At 33.2% G+C, this 17,128-nt stretch overlaps 1 protein-coding gene across 1 annotated transcript; it reads right to left on the reverse strand.

Moving 5' to 3' along the window:
• Positions 1-3,268: 3,268 nt before the first annotated feature.
• LOC133703953 (uncharacterized) lies at positions 3,269-15,398 on the reverse strand. The gene is made up of 12 exons (XM_062128705.1): positions 15,058-15,398; positions 14,144-14,208; positions 13,027-13,125; positions 12,123-12,255; positions 11,716-11,775; positions 10,907-10,966; positions 9,707-9,829; positions 9,091-9,162; positions 7,649-7,786; positions 5,416-5,571; positions 4,249-4,353; positions 3,269-3,629 (listed from the first exon to the last, which is right to left on the reverse strand). The coding sequence occupies exons 1-12, from the start codon at positions 15,280-15,282 to the stop codon at positions 3,600-3,602; spliced, it is 1,266 nt and encodes a 421-aa protein (XP_061984689.1). The 5' UTR covers positions 15,283-15,398; the 3' UTR covers positions 3,269-3,599.
• Positions 15,399-17,128: the final 1,730 nt, after the last annotated feature.

The raw sequence follows: 17,128 nt of genomic DNA on the forward strand, positions 1-17,128 counted from the left end.
TTCATTAGTTGTCGTAAACAATATGAACTTTAATTTATTAATATTACATCTTTATGAAAGGATGTAGCATTGAAGAGGGGATGACGGAGTTTTACTTTATGGATGAAGTTGTTTTTAGGAGTGAGTTGTATAGTTTTGCTACTGAATTTTTCATGGTTAGAAGTAGGAGGGAAATATGAGCAGCAATTGAAAGGAAAGAGAATTTGAATGGTTAAAACCAATGTTTAAGAGGAAATAAACCCTCAAACCATGAGATAAGACTTAATCTTTATGGTTATGTTGAATGTTTGTGAGAGACAAATTAACACATCACTGTCATTACAAATATAGAATTATCAGTGTTGTTGTCTTTTATAATGTTTTTTTTTCATTGTGTGAAAGAATGTTGTGGAACTGGGTCTATGCTTCTTCTTGCCATTTTTTCTTTGTTATATTTGGAAGGACCTACCATTTGTTTATCATATATTGTATGCTCTTTATGTTAGATGTTTATGTGTAGGTTGTCAAACACTTGTAATGTGTACCCTATAACAAACATAATGTTAACTTTTATTGCAAATCTTAAGGTTGCCTTTATGTTGTATTGTATTGTATCTTGTTGAACATAAGATTATTATGTAGAGATAAATTGCTTTGAATTTCCGGTAGAGTGTGCTTGTATTATATGCTCATATGTGTTTGTATTCCTCCCTGTATAATTCATCATTTCAATTAAGTTTAACACATCACTTTCAATATCATTTATGGAATAACTTAACTTCTTTCACTCTCTCCAGGAATTCCAATTATAATATATTAGCCTGTATCTCTTATTCTAGTAAGTTGTCTTCCTTTATTTTATATTCTTGTTTTATATACATAAAATATATAAATAACAATAACTTTTATTTCAACCCTAATAATAAAAAATATTGCCTAATTTCATATAGGTTTGAAGACATATATAAATTCTTAATGGTTAGAGAATGGAATGAGTTTTAATATAATGATATCTTTGGATAGATTAATGAAATTGACTACTATAATGTAAAAGGTGTAAATAATTTTCAATTTAGTAGGGATTTATCAAAAATTAAAATTACATTTTCTATATAAGTAATGTGATTTATTGAAGAGTGAAGGTAAAGCTTGTAACACCTCTACATTTATATAACAACTGATTTACAGTTCGTTGCTCATAAATATTTAATTGACATTGTAGATATGAACGTGGATTGGTTTAATGATCTTTTTTATGAGGAATATGAAAATATCATGAACAATGTTGTTTAATATGTCTCACATGGCTATAGTGGTAGGAATAGTGGTAGTTAATTCGGTTGTAGTAATGGTGTTTTTTATGACAATAATGAAGACGATGATGATTATGATGATGGCAATTCATTTTGATTTAGAGAATTTGATCATCGTAAACTAGTCTGATGCACAACATGCACATTTGCAATCTATTACAATAACTACATTTATATGGAACCATGTATGATTTCATACATCACGGTAATGTAGTGGTTGAATGAAATTTTAAATAAGCATTGGATACGTTGTGTAAATATGTTTAAGATTGATGTAACGATGTTTTAGAGTCTTGTTTTGAATTAGAAATACAGTACAGACTGAAACCGTCAATGAGGATGAGTGTTATAGAGAAGGTTGACATGTTTCTTTATACTTTAGCATCGGGTGCTTCTAATAGGGAGGTCCATGAGAGATTTCAATATTCTGGTGAAACCGTGAGTAAGTATTTTAACGAAGTTCTAAGTGTTATGTGTTTGCTAGCAGTTGAAATAATCAAACCGATTGATCTAGAATTTTTTACTACATCATGAGAAATTGCAATGGACCCGAGATATATGTTATATCTTAAGGTAACATTTAAAATGATTTGTGATTGTATATATTTGTGGTTCAAAAAACATAAAATAATGCATATGGTAGTTCATTTCCAATAATGTTTTTTTTTTTTTAGAATTGTATAGGAGCAATCAATGGAACAAATGTGTGTGCTTGTGTATCATTGAAAAATCAAATACCATTTATTAAAAGGAATGGAGTACTGACATAGAACATTATAGCAATATATAACTTTGACATGCAATTTATATTTGTTTAAGCTAAATGAGATAGTAGTACACATGATACAATAATTTTTCTTGGGGCCATAAATAACCCAAATATCAATTTTCCTAAGCCACTAGAAGGTATTTGAGATTGAAATGTATGACTTGTAAAAAAGTATATTTAATTAATTTCTTGTCACATGGTTGAACACTTTTTTTTATGAATGCAGGGAAGTATTATGTTGTTCACTCAAGTTCTCCAAATAAATATGAATTTCTGGGTCCATATAGAAATAAAAGATATCATCTTTTAAAATTTCATTGTTGAGGCCAACCTGGAAGTCAGGAGGATTTATTCAATCGGTTTCATTCTTCAATTTAATATGTAATAGAGCGAACTTTCAAGGTGTGGAAAAAAAAATAGAGAATTTTGCAAAACATGTTAGTTTTTTCATGTAAAGCACATGTTCGTATTGTTGTTGCATCAATGGCTCTATATAATCATATAAAAAGAAAGTCCGAACAAGATATTATATTTACCGAGTTTAACCATCATTCTAATCTTGTGCCTCAGGAATTTTTTATATATATATATTGTTCCACGTTCACAAACATATGACGACAACAACAAGCCTTCGCATATGAATTATATTCGTGATGAAATTACTTTAAATTTGATGAAAGAATTATAAAAGTTTTTATGTTACAAATAGTTAATCTTACATATATATTAAATGTTTAATGTCATGTATGAAAAAAAATTAATATCTTTTTTATCATTTCATATCCAACCACAATTTTAACTAAAAACTAATATACTTTTAATAAAAAAATAATTTCAATTATAATTTTTACTAAACACATATTTCATTTCTAACAGCTATAAAAATATTTCATCTCTAACAACTACAAAAAATAATTTTTTTTAAATAATTTTTCTTAAACAGCAACTATAAAATCAACAACAATACCAAATACAATATGTGTACAACATTCAGGCAAAGAGATTTTTCTCGATAATTGCAAGGACAATGACAGTTTCTTTTTTCATTTTTAATTTTTTGTTATCCGGCAAATGGAAAATAACATGTCTCGAGTTTTTTTTTTTTTTTTTCAATTCTCTGTCTCAACCTGTTTATGCTTATCAGAAGTCAAATTTCCAGTATCATTTTTTTCCGTTTTATAATCAAGTACTTCCAATTCCAAAAAGCAAAAGAAAAAATAGCGTTTCCTTTTATTTGATTGGTTAAAGCATTCAGGTGAAATTACAGCACTTGTTTGACAGCTAAAATATTGAGATATATTGCATTCAATCAAGACCGACTCTAAGAGAACAAAAACAGACAGAGTAGATATAGTAGCTACAGAATATCTAGGATAAGGGTAGAAGTTAAGACTGATCCAAGGATAGAGCTACAAAATTCTCAGAGAGACTTAGGTAGGGTAGGAGAGAAAAATGTATAATTTTGAAAGAAAAAACTTGGCAAATACAACTTATGAAATGTGTCACCCACCTACACGGGAATGCTGGTTAAAACTTCTTCAGAAAAACCACCATCTCCTCTGCCTCCTCTGCAACAAATAAATAAACCAAAAGCTCCAAATGTTACCGGGGCACCATGATAAGCATTGATAGTGCCTAGCAAAAGCTTCACATGATTATATCTAAACCAATAATGACTTTAGGTGCAACTACAGTACAGAATTTAAAGTTTGGAAATGTGCTTATGATTAATATGTGTGCGATTCCCGAATGTCTAGTTTCCACTTGGATCTCTAGAAGGCAATTATACATAAAGATAACATAGAACTTTAAACTTGAAAAATACAGCAAAAGACCGAGGTAGAATCATCAATTATATATTTAACCTATTGACAGTATTCGACTATACTCAGAGCAGTCAACTAACTGAATCTCCATTACCAAAGAATTGTAGGCATCACAATCTTATTATTTGAAACCCTACTCCATTACCACTTTGAGTGAGTCGATTGTATTAAGAATTAGCTTTGGTTATCCATCTTTCCACCATGAATGCATGTGCATACAAGGCATGTTTTGTGTAAAACATAGATCCAGTCCTCTTCACCAACAGAAAAGAAATTGAAGAGGTAACACTTCGCTTCAGAGCTTATTGATAGATGTTACATTACAATAAAGTCAAAGCAATAAGGGAAAGGAGGGTGAAACCTTTTTATCCTGATTCTGTGGTTGTATTATGATAGGACGGGGAAGGGCACCACTGTTGATGTTCTGAATGTATGGCCGCACCTTCTCTTCCAACAGTTCGTTCAACTGCAAATCAAATTGTATAGGATATTGATGGCTCATGGTATTTATAAGATTACAAACATGTAAACAACGGTGGCATCTGACAAATAGTGATGGAATGTTGTAAGAATATTCTCAGAGGGTATCTACATGCACGGAGAGACACCTGCACATTTGTTTCTTAAAGGAATAGCAGAAAAGCATTAAGAGAGTTTCTCATACATCCACGCAAAAAGTTGACAGTTTCTCCCTCCTTTCAAGTACGCTTACAAGTTATTTCCATTGGTCAAATATGGATGCAAAGCATCAGTTGACATATAAATTTGCATTCTTCCTCAAGTACACTCTGAGATTTTTAGAGGAGTATTTTTATCAAAGATGAGACTACAAGCCCCTCATCTTTGAATTGTTAATTCCAGCACTCATTTTGGAGGGTTTCTTCTCCTATGTTTAATATTTTTTTTATCTTGTTTTCTCTCCTCTTTCAATAAAATGTTCCTTTTTCTCTTTAAAAAAACATTTGTAGCCTTTAACATTAGACTTGGGAAATAAATCTAGAGGGAGTGACAAAGAAGAAAACATATTTCTTTATCATGTTTTGTTGAGAAGTCACTGGTGCTAATGATAGCTATTCCATGATAGCAAAATTCATCTTACAAACTTGATGCCTGACTGGCTTTGTAGATATATTAATTCAAGAGTGACAGGATAGCAGCTTTACTTGGAGAGAATACCCCCAGCCATGATTAGAGGGGTTTTATCCAAAATATATTTTTCATAATTTTCTCACGAAATTAAAGTCCAAAACAATTTAAGGGATTTCTTTTATCTTTCTAGTTATTTCAGTCAACAGATCCCACCTAAAACCGCAGCATTTCAAAATGGTTTAACTTCTTAATGCTTATTAAGCTTCACACATGTTATGTAGCTGCCATCCACCTTGCATGTTTGTCAAGAAAAAACAAACAGAACATTACATATGTAGTGTGTCACGTGTGTGTACTTACAAATGTTGCATGCAATATACACAGGTTTGGAGAGATATGAGACAAGTTAAATGGTAGAAGTAGAGGCAGCTTTACCAACCTTTTCTTGACGCCATTTAGTTTCCCATTGTGCATCCAAAATTTTATCAGCAATTTCTCTTTGTGCATTAAGAAGAACAGTCATCTCATAGAATTTTTCTGGTTTTTTAAGATCCTCCTCGCTCCATGATGATACATTTAGTGGAAGATCCAGCTCCTGCCAAGGAATCATGGTTAGCTAAATCACCCTTCAAAGTAAAACAAGGCACTCCACATGCATCACATCTCCAAAGCATGCATGGGTATTGCCTGCCAAACCAGCATTTACTTTTCCCTTTTCAATAAAAATTCATATTCAAAGAGTACACATTGGATTAACTTCCGTATACATTGACAAATTCAAAAGATGTGTTAACTTGCCAAATGAATTAATGCTTGAAGTTGAGATGGGAGCATGATACTTAGCATTAGAAATATCCAGGAATTTTATCTCTGGAAATAGAGCAAGCTGAATAAAAATGAGTGTATTGGTCTATGGTAAGATAATATGACAACTATTAAGTTGAAGGGGATACTTTATATGAAATCAGTCATAGTTATCAAACCCGGCCCAAGGTTGACCCAGCCAAAGGGCCAGGTCCCGGGTCACACAGGTCAACCCGGGAGAATTTTTAAAAATGTTGTAAATGGATGCGATTTAAAAATCAAAAGCAAATTCAGAATTGATTGTACTAGCTGTAAATTTGTTGTTTCTTCTTCTTCTTCAAGACACCAGCATTTTAAAAGTTCCCACACGTGTCATCATCTCCTTTGCCATGGAAATCCATCCGCCCACTTCCCCGAGCATGATCTCAACTGTTCATTCCCACCCACTTATCTTCCCGAAACTTCTGTTTTCCTTGTGTGTGAGAGAGAGAGACGCTACTGCTTCACCTAATTCCAGATTTGTTACAAAGTGTATCTGTCGTTTTGGTCAACAAAAAATCAGACCACAAGGAGAAGGAAAAACACAGACGTTGAGGTTCTGAAGCCTTTTTTATTCAGCGATGCCAAATGAAAATAATGGGTATGATTCTTCTATCTCCAACCACTCCAACTCCATTTCTTCTTCTAGCACTAGCAGTCGAATAAATATGCTATAAAAAATTAAAAAAATGCTAGATGAATCAAAGATTAGATTTTCAGTTTGTTGCAAAAATGTTGGCAAAAAAAAAAAGATCTCTGCCCGGTTTTGCCGGGTCATCCAGGTCAAGGGTTGACCCAGCAAGTCAGACAGTATTCACCGGGCCAATTGCAAGCCCAATTTTTAACTCTTCAGGTCCAGCCAGGGCCCTGATCACTCGGGATACAGGTCAACCTGTCAAGTCAGGCAAGGTTTGATAACTATAAAATCAGTAAAGGCAATTATGCTACGTTAAAATGAGAACATCGATATGGATGAATGGTAATATAAGAAAAGCTAGAACAATCACATTCTACAAAAGGTATAGATCCCGTGAAGGTCAATTAAGGTGATTCAGCCATGTTCCATGCAAACCTTTAGTTGTGCTAGGGAAAGAGAGTCATTTAAGGAAAAGGTGAAAGGGGTAAAAGATAAACCAGAAATTACTTAGGTTGAACATGACTACACTTGAGTAGAAGGGATAAAAGGAGTAGGATTGCGAGACAAAAAAAATGACAAGTTGAAGTTTTATAAAAGAATCCGATTTCAAAAAGCTAGTTGAAATAAAGGTCTAACCAACCCCAACTAGTTTAGGAATAAGTTGAGTTGAGTTGATTTGATTAATAAGATCTAAATTAGACATTTTTTTCATGGATGTTTATTAAGTTATCCTTGTTAAAGAATCATCTCAACCTAAAAACTTAAGCTATTAAGTGAACCTCAAGATATACTATATATTATTCTCTAATACATCTTCTTAAGTGAAAGTCTTTCTAGCTTAAAACTTACGCAAGCCTACACTTGTGCTATTAATTAATTTTAATTACAAGAAAGAATGAGGGTGATGAAATTTAAACTCGTGACTATTTGATCAACAAGACTTTGATACAATATCTAAGAATTATCTCAACTTAAAAGCTTAATTTATTAGGTGAAACCTCGAGATATAATTTATGTTACACTCTAATAACCATCAACTAGTGAAAAAAGAAACTTATTAGAGGATTATATATGTCATTGTCAATGTTTTAGATACTAAATGACTCGTGTTCTCTCCCAGTTGAAATGAGATATTAAAAAGTGCACGAGCATCGAAGAATGCAACCATAGGATGAAGACAATGAACACTCACACCCCAATTCTGTGGCCGAGATGGTGGATCAAGTTTCATGACCTCTGCCTCCAATGCCTTCTTGGCTTTGTAGTATGGGATATTTTTCACAACAATAGGATCATCCCTGGCACGAATAGGATCTATTGAGATCAAGGCCTGCAAATGATTATTTAACTCAAATGAAGCTTTTGGCAAAACAATGAACTATATACGATTCCACCAAGTAGATATTTAAATTCAAAAGAGTTTGATTAGCAAGACAGTCAAAGAAATTAGGAAAGAAAAAAGAATAACTACCATTATGAGCATATTTTATTAGATCATATAGAACCCACACCTTATGGTAGACTGATATAACAGTTCATGATAAATGTCAAATATAACTCTTCATCATGGTTAATGAAAAGATAACAATTACTAAAAAAAATAAAAAGACAAGAGTGCCACGTTGTAGGATGACATTTTAAACGACAGCTACTAATTTTTCCCATGGATGAGCTTTGGGCATCCTTTCAAAAGCAGAGATTCAACTTCCAAACTTTGACATCAAACCTAATCAATCATTATGTGAATACTGGATAGATAAAATGATGGGCAGGTCCGCTATTTGTTCCATTCAAAAATTATTTGAGCTTCTATCAGTTGAGGCAGTCAGTAAATTACAGCAAGCTATACTTCTCAATATGTTTGCTAACTACGTCACTATTGTCCTGAACATTGAAGAGACATGGAGTTAATGACTGGATAGAAGAGCAGGATATTATTTGAAAAGCTTGGTAGGCAATTCTATGAATTTGCTCGACTAAGGACCCTATACTAGCATGCCAATGAAACTCACTCAACAGCTAGTTGAAATGTGCAGGAGTGCATTTCAGGTGCTCCAAGCACTTGCTAAGTTGTGGAACATCAACCTCACATAAATTCAAGCTGATTATAGAAATTCCATCATTCAGCTAAACTAGATAAAAATTTGAAATGTAGTCAACATATTTTTTTTCCTCCTAGGTTTGCAGTTATTTAAACACAAAACATAAGCCCACACGAGCTACTATAAAATAAAAATTTAAATAATAACAACCACATGTCATTTACAAATAAAATAGGAGTATAAGCTTATAAGTTCTTGTCCCCCCACTTTGATAAAATATTTATCAATATGGAGAACCACAAATTGGAAAGTAGCAAAACAAATTGAAATTTGCTTCATATGATGGATTCACTGAAAAAAAGTGGCTGCAACACACGGAATAATTACAACTAATAACAATCTTTTCAGTTTACTACGAAACCCAGAAGGGTGAGTATAACAAACACACAGCAAGGATTGGAAGCAAAGTATTTGACTGCATGCTCTCATTGTCCTCTTAAATGGACCAAATAATCTCATAAACAAGATCACACTTTTAATGTGTCAATGCATTTCATGATTAGATTCTTTAAATATAAGAAGATGGTCTTACTTCCTGCAAGTGCTCCCAACCAGGTTTTCGCTTGGCTACCATATCTCGTAGTTGATCGTATCTCATTGATTCCTAAACCCAACACAGAAAACCAAGTTGTTAAAAGAGGTACTGTGACACTTGTGCTTTGAAAACTCTAATAAATGTAAAAGACCTGCCAGTTTGACTAATTGCCCTATAAGGTCTTAATATCTTGAATGGATTGGATCATAATTTTTTACAGGGTTCTGATTCTGTTTTCAAGGGGAAAAAACAAAAAGGGTAGGCATGAATGGCTAAAGGACTGCATATAGAGATCCACATTAATCACTTATTTATTTAGCATGTATCATTCAATGAATATATGATATGCATGTCATCACTTATTCATCTAGCATATGCTAAAGTAACAGAGTTCACGTCAAATAAGCTTAGACTTTTCAGATGGATTATGAACCTTTCAATAAATATAGCATATGATGTCAGCACTTTATTGCTTAGCATGGACTAAAGTTACAGAAGCTTAATCAAAGCAGCTTGGACTTTTCCAGGAACAGTGCCACAAGAAAATGATGAATGACATAGAAAATAACATCAACAAACATATGAGGCAAAGGAAGCAAAATTGACTAGATACCTTGTACTGCCACCAAATTTTCTGCTTGATATCACCATCATAGTTGAAGCCACCCATAATCTCAGGAAAGGAAAACAACCAAAATGCAGCAATGCTGGGATCTTTCATGCTATCAACTATATGCTGAAACAGCAAAAAGTCAATACTATATTATTTTCTATGAACATGATAAATTGAAATCAGGTAAAGATGCCTCCACTTTGAAAATCATGCTATCCTCTAATTTGTCAAATGACAGATCAAAGCGATCACTTTCCAATGGATATCTAAACAACAAACATGAGTGGATTCCCAAATACAGAGTTTATCAGAAAGAAAAGAAATATAAGTAAAACATGAAGATGCTAGACATGTATGGTTCTTCCCCACATGTCTACATGAAGCTTCTGGGATAAGCTGGTGGAGTCATGGTGTGCGGCAAGAATGTCATAGCAGATAATGAAATGGATCAATGAGAAGGTGAAGAAGTGAGAAATCTTAGTGGGGTATAATATACATGGCTTGTAAGGAGAGGCGTAAGGAATCTGCATGGTAAATGCTCCCAAACTTAGGATAAGTATGGATACTGTAAATTGAAATATCCCTTGGTTAAGGGGGTATGATGTCAGAGCTCTTGAAGGTTTATGATTAAGGAATATAGACACTTAAAAAGGGAGTATTACCCAAGGATACAATATCAAGCCAAATGTAGTAAAATTAGATTAGAGAGAGGTGACAATTGGTATGTATTGTAACTAGAATGCAGAGTCAACACTAAGCCAATCAGAAAGAAATTGCAAGACAACATGTGCCCAAGAGGGCTCATACTTGCATTTGATTCAAGTAGGAAAGAACAAGAATGCACAAGACACCTCTAGCAAGGTCCCAATTTGAGCAAACCCATGTCTCCAAAGGTACCATCCTGCCAATCCACCATCGATCCTATATGCACAGGAATAAGACATAAAATGTCCTAAATTGCTTGAAATTCATAATGGGTATTTGTTCTCCATGGAAGCATTGTCCAATTCATGCAAGACTATGTGTGGAAAAAAAGGATGACTAGTTTGACTAGCTTGATCATGATAATATTAGAGTACTTCATTGAGATGAAGATGGGCATGTAAATGGCTTATATTTCATAATTATGATGGTTGGCTTCCAATGGGCAAAGTAAAGTAATGATGCTACAAGATTTCGTAAAGGTGGCATGATACTAGCCTCATAAGGATATTCCATCTTGCTCAAGACATTGTAGGCTTGCCATGGGGGCTCCATTATCTGCAGAAAGTCAAACCATTACAAGAATTGACAAGTTGATTAATTGGACTAGAAAGTAAATCACAAAGGGTAATCCAATAAGCACCAATGACTAGATTTTTCAAAAAATAAATAATGGAAACTGATGAGAACATAGACCACATCTGAATAATCTCAACACACTCTTACAATTTACTACTGTTGCTGCTATTATTTTGTTTTATCACCCATGGTGCTACCAGATAATTAGCCAAATATACTTGCCATCAGTGACATTTTGTTTTTGTGTTGCTGAATATTCCTAGGTTGGCAACCATTCAGAGTCTATCTAGGATTATTGATCTTCTTCTTCATTTTTTCCCCTTTTGAAGAATTTCCAGTTGATCCAAATGGATCACAAAATCAATACACCGGAAAACAGATATTCCACTGCAGTGTAATGCCATTCAGTTCCATTATGGAGCATAGCTTTGATGTTTAAAGCTTTTAGTTCAGGAATCTTCACTTTAGAACAATCAAAGACTTGGGTTTTTAAAGTAGTTACACTGCCATGCATAGCAACATAAAATGTTAGTTACAAGGATTGCTTCCTAGCAATGTCAACCATGTTGTTCATACAAACTCAGCAGATGCCAGAGAGAGATTGAATCTTTAAATTTTGGTTGTAATGATCACATTGAAAGTCTGGAGCTACTTGACTGTATTCATATTATGCGGTCATAAACAAAAACCTGCATCAGCAAATTCACAAAAAAAAATGAAAAACTTACATCGTCCGCAGAGATCCTGACTTGTAATTTGTTTTTGCATTCAGGGCAGCTCATTACACCCTGCAACATCAATAAATATTGCACCCAAAGATCATAACTGACATTTTTCATGCATGGAAAAGTTGTTCAGCTTATGCTCAAAGAGAGGCAAAGCATGTGCCATGGACACCACTTCCTCAATTATTGCAACAAACATAGAGTCGGAAGAATAGTAAAAAGCATATTTTTATTAAACTATTTGGTAAGGTGAAGATGTGCATTTCTGATCAAAATAGACTGAAGTCAGACTGTCAGAGAGAAGCTTTCAGAATATGATATAACAGAACATCAGGTTCAAACTACCAATATCAATACTAATGTACAGGGATGAAAACTTGGATAGACATACTTGGCAATACAAGTCTTACCGTTCCATCACAAGTTGGACAGTCTTTAGATGGCAAAGGCATGTTAAGATCCATGGAGGAGGGAAGGTGCACCAGCTCAGCTCGATTGTCAGCAATGGCATCTGCAATACATTCAGCTGTAGCCTTCTCACCACTGCAAAAGTATCCACAGAAGACAAAAAAAAACAGCATATAAACAATTCAAGAGCACTATACTTTTGGTTACAGAACTCATTGGAAAGAGTAAATTATTCATTAAAGATAACATGTCCAGCAAAAAGAACTTTCAGTACATGCTGATTTTGCTTCGCAATGTACAAAATAATCTCTAAAAGATTCATGTTGAGGCAACCAAAAATCTCTATAAGATTCATGAAGAGGCAACCATGAAGACAGGAACTACAACAAAAAAGGCCGTTATGTTTCTCGAAACAGGATTCTAGGAACTAGGAAAGGGACGCTGAGAAAATCCTGCATTACAACATTTTCATGAAGTGACTGCTCTGAAGCCCCGAACCATCAACATGTTGGTTGAAAACTCGAGATATTTTACCATAAACTAGATGATGGTACTTGAAAATTACGAAGCATGCAGCTTATATCAGACAAAGGTATCAGCTGACCACATTCTAAAATGGAGCTCGACAAGCATGTACAGTTTTATCATCAAAGAAGACAAAAACAATCTAGCAAGTACCAAGTTATGTGTGGTCTGCTATAGTGATAGAAAATTCATAACTAGAGTAACCCTGATTTATTGGAGTGGCGCTCTTTATGGTACAGTAGTACTGATGCATACATGCACTAGCAGTTTTCAAATTCCAGGCTGGTTTAGATGCATGTTTGATGAATTTTTCTGTCTATGAGAGTCTGGTTTTTTCTATTAGCATGATTTTATTTTGGTGAGCTTTACCCCATTAACTACCTTCTCAAGGTGTAATTTTTAACTTGGTAATGCACCTTCCCTGCTCCTTTGCACATATGACACCGCAGTGCCTGCCATCCATTGCAAGTCTGACAATTCCTGCATGCACAAGCAATTAAATGAACAACACGCCAATCTTAACAAGACATGTTCTTTCCAAGGAGACTAGAAAGATTAAAACAGTAAGCTATATTGGATACAATTCTATCCTCCTTTGGATTCAAAAAATTTCATCATCGTCTTAGTTCATTTTTTTATAGGAATAATTTTTAGTCCTTTGAAACGACACTGACAATAAATAGGCACTCTCCAGCTCTCAGCACAAGTTAAAACAGAATCATGACAACATAGGGGGCAAGAAAAGGAACAAAGCTCCGCAATTCACGCACAGAATATCTTCACCACACAGTCAAAAATAAATTTGTAGGCAATTGCTCAAACATTTCAGCTCAGCGTCCCTAAAACTTCAATGTGAACAACATGACATTTATGTTATTATGAACAATATGAAAAGCAAACCAAATATGATGTACTATCACCCTTTAGTCAATTTACATCGTTCCGCACTGATATAATATAAGTTGAATCTTTGAGTTTCCTAGAAAGAAAGCTCCTCATAGAACTTCATGTGGCCAACTATAACAAGAGTTTGGTTATCAAGTGAAGGACATCACAACCAAGAAAAGGTTATTAAACACGACAAAAATATAGCAATTCAAAATGCCAACAAATGGGAGAAAGCTATCCTCAGTCACACATCATTTCTAATTCATTCTGACAGGCGAAAAGGCAAATTTGCATGACAAGCATTTAGTGTATCATTTAGATGACAGTCTTGGGAAACCACTATGTAAGATAGATGTATTAAAAATACCGACTTCCAAGGCTGCCTTGGTAACAGTTGTTCCCAAAGTGACATGTTTTATATTAAATTTTTTAAAAAAAATTGACTTATCAGCAGTCACAAAATCATAATTTAGCAGCGAGAAAGATATTCAACTGTATAGATAGAAAAATCAGCATCAAGAGTTCTGCACAATACAATGGATACCATAATATTATCAAGAAAAGATCATACTGGAATAGAACAATTATTGACATAAGCAAGGGTCAGTACCTTTGACATATCACCTTCTTTCCCATCTCCAATGCAATATCATAGGTCCCCAAAGTAGCAACAACCTGCAAAGAAGATAAGAAAACAATTCGGTGACATTTCTATCAATACCATTCCGAAATCCAAAAAAAAAAAACACTTATTATGGAAGAGAAGCGAGTCAGCCTAACCAAATGAGAAGTGTAACTTAAAAGAACCACTAGGTCAACATGAAGGTAATCAAAATCTCAAAGCTAGGACAATAGCATATATGCTGCAAGAAGAACATTTTGGGTACAAAAGGTGAAGTACTGTAAGTAAATTGCAGAAAAGTGAAATGATCTTCAAAATTAGTGTTACACCCAAAATGACCCGCAAGTAGCAAAAAAGAGGAAGCAGATAGTAGGAAATTGTGCTAGCTCTGCATACACAAATAATTGCATAAAAAGCAAAGATCTCTAGAATGTTGTTCCCAACCCATATATGACATGAAAAATTGCTTACATCATGAAGTGCAAGAAATAGATGACTTTAGGTTATATCCCGCAACCAAAACTTTTTCATAGAATTGCAAATAATAGGAAGATTGCATAAAAGTACAATGATCCAGCAAAATTGTTACAGTTGCAGGAAGCCATCAATGTAGCACTTTAACCAAATGATTCGAAATGCCACCGAATTATCATCAAGGTTTAAACCACCACTATGAAACCCTATGTCAAATGCCATTTGATACTTAAGTGAACAAACACCGGGTGTCCCATTTAAGCCAAGGAGAAATGCAACTAAAAAAAAACATGAAAACCCATGTGTGTAACGATAAGTAAAATGAAAACAGCCCATAAAGTCTCTGGCTCTGCAAAAACCAACACACAGTGCACAGGACATACATGGCACAAAATTACAAAAGACCAGGAAAGGTCGAGAATTTATACAAAGATAGAAGCATAGGAGAGCTTGGAGACGAGCTCAGGGACACCAAAGCCACGAGGAGCGGAGCCAGCAATGTCAAAAGCAAGAGTGAAAGGAGACAAGACAAGTTTTATTGGGAACTCGAAAATATCAATCACTTGTTGGCCATAACGAGCAGTGAAGAGCTTGTATTGTAAGTCAGCGAATTGCTTCACACTCTTTATCAGACGGTCTGTTCCTCTCGACATGGCTAAGGTGGATAGAGAGGATAGAGCTTGGAGCTGGAGATGTATTCGTGGGCGCCCTACCTAGCTTGCACTGCTGAAGTAGTGGGTGGGTCTGAAGCCATGGGATAAAACCGAACCAAAACAGGGTAAGGAATTTTTTACAGGATAAATTGGTTTCATTTTTTCTTTTTCTTTTATTATTAAAATTAAATTTAAAAAAAAAACTAAAAGAGCTAAATAAAGTATTGCATCCTGTGATTTCCTTTTTCATTTTTTTTCTTTGTTAATTATTTTTTTTAATTTATTATTTAATATTGTATCGATTAATGTTATTAATTTATGTTAATTTATTTTTTATATAGTTACGATAGTTTAAAAAAATCTTAGATTGATGCTCAAATTTCATGAAAAATTTTTGATTTTATTGTTTACAAGATATTAAAAATAAAAAGACTAAAATTAAAAAAAAAATAACAGCTCTTTTTATAAAAAGAAAATATGGTATCAACTATGGTCCTTTTTTTTTGCTTTGTATTTTTTTTAATGAAATCATATGTTGTGTGGGTTAGGATTTTGGATTGATAATTATTTATTTTTTATATTGTTATCGTGGTTAACGCTTAATTTTATAAAAATAAATTCAATTCTATTATTTAAAAAGATAAAAAATAAGAGGATCAAAATTAAATCAAAGAAAAAATAGGACCTTTTTAAAAAAAAAACATTGTTGTATTAGCGCTTTTTTGGTTAATTTTGCATTAAATATTTTTAATTTTTTTTGTCTATTTAGTTTGGTAATTAAATAATTTGGTATAAAATTTTATTTTGTTCTATTTTAGTTTTTTTAGTTTGAGTTGGGATAAAGAAAGCCGGCAATAAATATTAATTTAATTAATTAAGTAATTAATCTGAAATTTTATATATATCATTGGTTTAATTAATTAATTACACCCTCTAATGACAAATTTATTAATAAACAGTCAATCAATCTTCTATTATTTTGTTTTTCTTAAGCCTGACTTTTTCTTTTTTTTTCTCTTTTTGGTTTGTGTTTTTTTTTTTACAAAAAATAAAGATCTCTCATTTCTTTCCTTTAGTCCCGAACAAGAAAACCCAATAAAAATCAAATCAAACATGTTTTTCCATAAAATTACTGGACATTATTCTCATCTCTTTCTTCTTTTCTTCTCTCTCTCTCTCTTTTTGTGAAAATAATAAATATATGTTGTGTGATTCTCTACACTTTTATTAACGTGGCTAACAATTTTTGAGTTCTTGATAAATTTACTTGGATTTTTTTAAATTTGATTTAGAATCCATAAGTTTAAGTCCAATTCTAATGAGCACTACCACCAAACTCGACAAATATAAACAAAGTAAAGATGTAAAAATCAAAAGATATCGAGGTATGATAAGAAACTTACTTTATTTAATGGCTAGTAAATCCGATATCATGTTTAGCATTTGTTTATATACTAGATTTCAAGTTAGTCCTAGAGAGTCTCACATTCGTGCCGTTAAGCATATTTTTAGATATTTAAAAGGCATAATCAAATTGGTTCTTTAACACTTTCAGATAGATAATTTTGATTTGACCTATTTTTTGGACTTTAACTTGGCTGGTTGCATAATCAATACGAAACGCAGTAATAGAACTTGTCAATTCATAAGACATGCCTTAGTTTTATGGTCTAGCCAAAAAGCAAAATTCAGTGGCAAATTCCATTATAAAAGCTAAATATATTGACATTAAGTCATGTTGTGCTCAAATATTCTAGATGAAGAAAACTCTCATGGACTTTGGTCTTAAATGAGACCATATTCCAATATTTTGTGATAACACTAGTGATATTAATTTGACTAAAAA

The sequence above is a fragment of the Populus nigra genome, chromosome 9, assembly GCF_951802175.1.
Source record: "Populus nigra chromosome 9, ddPopNigr1.1, whole genome shotgun sequence".
Lineage (NCBI taxonomy): Eukaryota > Viridiplantae > Streptophyta > Magnoliopsida > Malpighiales > Salicaceae > Populus > Populus nigra.

Coding starts and splice junctions, on each gene's coding strand:
- LOC133703953 (XM_062128705.1), bottom strand. CDS start 15,282: ATGTCGAGAGGAACAGACCGTCTGATAAAGAGTGTGAAGCAATTCGCT. Junction 10,967..11,715: donor TCAGGATCTCTGCGGACGAT/GTAAGTTTTTCA, acceptor GACTTTCTGCAG/ATAATGGAGCCCCCATGGCA. Junction 3,630..4,248: donor CACAGAATCAGGATAAAAAG/GTTTCACCCTCC, acceptor TATTTGTTGCAG/AGGAGGCAGAGGAGATGGTG.